The following is a 2,229-nucleotide window of genomic DNA, read 5'->3' as shown; positions in this document are numbered from 1 at the left end:
TATCTCTTTTCAATATTTTTATATTTTTTTATTATTTTATATCTCTGTATTTTTATATCAGTATCTCATAAACAAAGTTAGGCTTAGGGAATAATAGGAATGCATACCAGTAATAACATCGAGTTCATAAACAGTAGAGATCTGAGGGCCGTATTTGAATACTTGGCCACCAACTCCGGCATTGACGAGGGTTCCGGCAACCGAAGTGCCCAAACTATCAGTAAACGAGAGTGGTGTGAGTCCATATTCCAGTGCGGCTTGCAACACATCGTTCCACACCTGCTCCCCGCCCACGTCAGCATAAGAGTTCCATGGATCCTTCTCATCACGAAATATAACAATCCCCTTCCCGTGCCTGTAACGGTTTAGATGCGTCATGTTCACCACTATCCCATCACGCGCCATCGCCTGTCCGTACACCGAGTGTGCTTGCCCTCTAGCTGCTATTGGGATAGGGGTAGGAAGGGAATTTGACAGCTTTATCAATTCTGTTATGTCGTGCGTGGAAGTTGGTTCTAGAACCGCTAACGGCTTTTCGTGAATCACAAAACCGTAATCGGTTGCGGCAAGTGTAAGGGTAGTATTGTCACAAGCAAATTTATTGGATAATGTGATGGGCGTGGGTGCATGAAATAATATTGGACATATATCTGTGGATATTTCTGCATTTGTGAGCATACTAGTAGCTTCTAGACATAATAAAAGAACCAACATAAAACCATTTTTATCAAGTATAGAAAACCTTGCCATTTTTGTGTGCTATTTCACTTAATACATATGCTTCGGGTAATGTATGTATTATAAGAAGTGTGTAAGAGCACTAACTCTGATTTCAATGGATGATTGGGTACATAGGTTGTGTACTATTTATACACTGAGCTAGCTAGGAAGTATAAACATTCAGGGGACATAAGTTATTTTTATATTATTTAACTGAGTGTTTATTTTGGACCCGTTTTTCAAATTTAAGTGAATAAAAAAAGAGAAGGCGATTACATAATATACTGTGGTTGTTAAGAATCTTGTAATGATATGCCCGCTGTTTTTTATTTAGAAGTATAAACCGGCGGCTGATTTGGACTATTTTTTAATGAAAAGTAAATATAAATATATAAATGGAATAAAATTTATTTAGACTGGTTTAACTTTAGTTTTAATTTGTTTTCCTCAACATATGAAACAAATCAATTCGATCAAATATTAAATTGGTTTGATTGGAGGGGCTAAAATATTCAATTTTTTTTTTATTCATAAGAGATATCATATTTTATATTGTCTTCTCCTCTTAACTTAAGTTTTTAGAAAAAATAATTTTATGACATAATCTCAGAATTCTACTTTCAAAAAGTCAAGAAATATAACTATTTATATTGCTTTCTCCTATAAATTTAAATTTTTGAGATATAATGATTTTATGACATTGTTTTAGTAAAAACATTAACCTTTAATATTTTTTATTCATTAGAACATGATAAAACTTTTGTGAATATTATTATTTTAAACACACTAATATATATTTATATATGAATACATAATAATTAATTTAATAATTAAGTTTTAATGTATATATAATATTTTTATTTTTTAAATTTAAAGATGACCAAATATATCAATAAACATAATATTTTTTAATGATAAGCTATGGAGTGATAATTTTTTTAATTCTCAAAAAGAATAATTATAGAAAAATGTTCCATTAAAATACTAAGAAAACTCATTTTGTTGTAGTAAGCTAAAAGAATATAGCTGCAAGGATATAATAGAAACAACAAAGAATTGTATTCTTGTTATTCTGTCATTTGCATGATGCAACCATGCATACTTGGCCAACTTGGGATTTTTCTTCACCTGTTATTTTGCATTTTCTTTTGTTGGCCACCGCCAAGAGTTTTCGCCTATTAAAAAATTTCAAAGAAAATTGAAGTGAAAAGAAACACCTAAATAATATTAAATAATTACATTCAACTCAAAACTTGTAAATATTCAATTAATAAATCCTTCGTCTTGTAAATTTTTTGCTGCTTCTTATTTTCTAGAACTAATTTTTCATACTCTACTGTCTTTCTTAACATCTTTCATCATCCATCATATATAATTATTATGTATTGATTAGTTGTTATTATATTATATTTTATTTTTTCTTGAGTGGCAATAATTTGTCCAGAGTTCGGATATGTATGTATTTAAAGGTGGCAATATGTATCCTATCTGCGGATACTCAATCCAATT

The 2,229-nt window shown here is 30.3% G+C and overlaps 1 protein-coding gene across 1 annotated transcript in view; it reads right to left on the bottom strand.

The window, feature by feature from the left end:
* The window catches only part of LOC107643105 (cytokinin dehydrogenase 2), a 3,540-nt gene extending 2,680 nt beyond the window's left edge, over nucleotides 1-860 (bottom strand). Inside the window, exon 1 of the mRNA XM_016346673.2 lies at nucleotides 108-860. Within this exon, the coding sequence (XP_016202159.1) occupies nucleotides 108-750 (643 nt within the window). The 5' untranslated portion in view covers nucleotides 751-860. The remainder of the gene's footprint in view (nucleotides 1-107) is intronic.

The sequence above is a fragment of the Arachis ipaensis genome, chromosome B01 (genome assembly GCF_000816755.2).
Source record: "Arachis ipaensis cultivar K30076 chromosome B01, Araip1.1, whole genome shotgun sequence".
Taxonomy (NCBI): domain Eukaryota; kingdom Viridiplantae; phylum Streptophyta; class Magnoliopsida; order Fabales; family Fabaceae; genus Arachis; species Arachis ipaensis.
The sequence above is the reverse complement of the archived record's forward strand: the minus strand, read 5'-3'. Positions and strand labels throughout refer to the sequence as shown.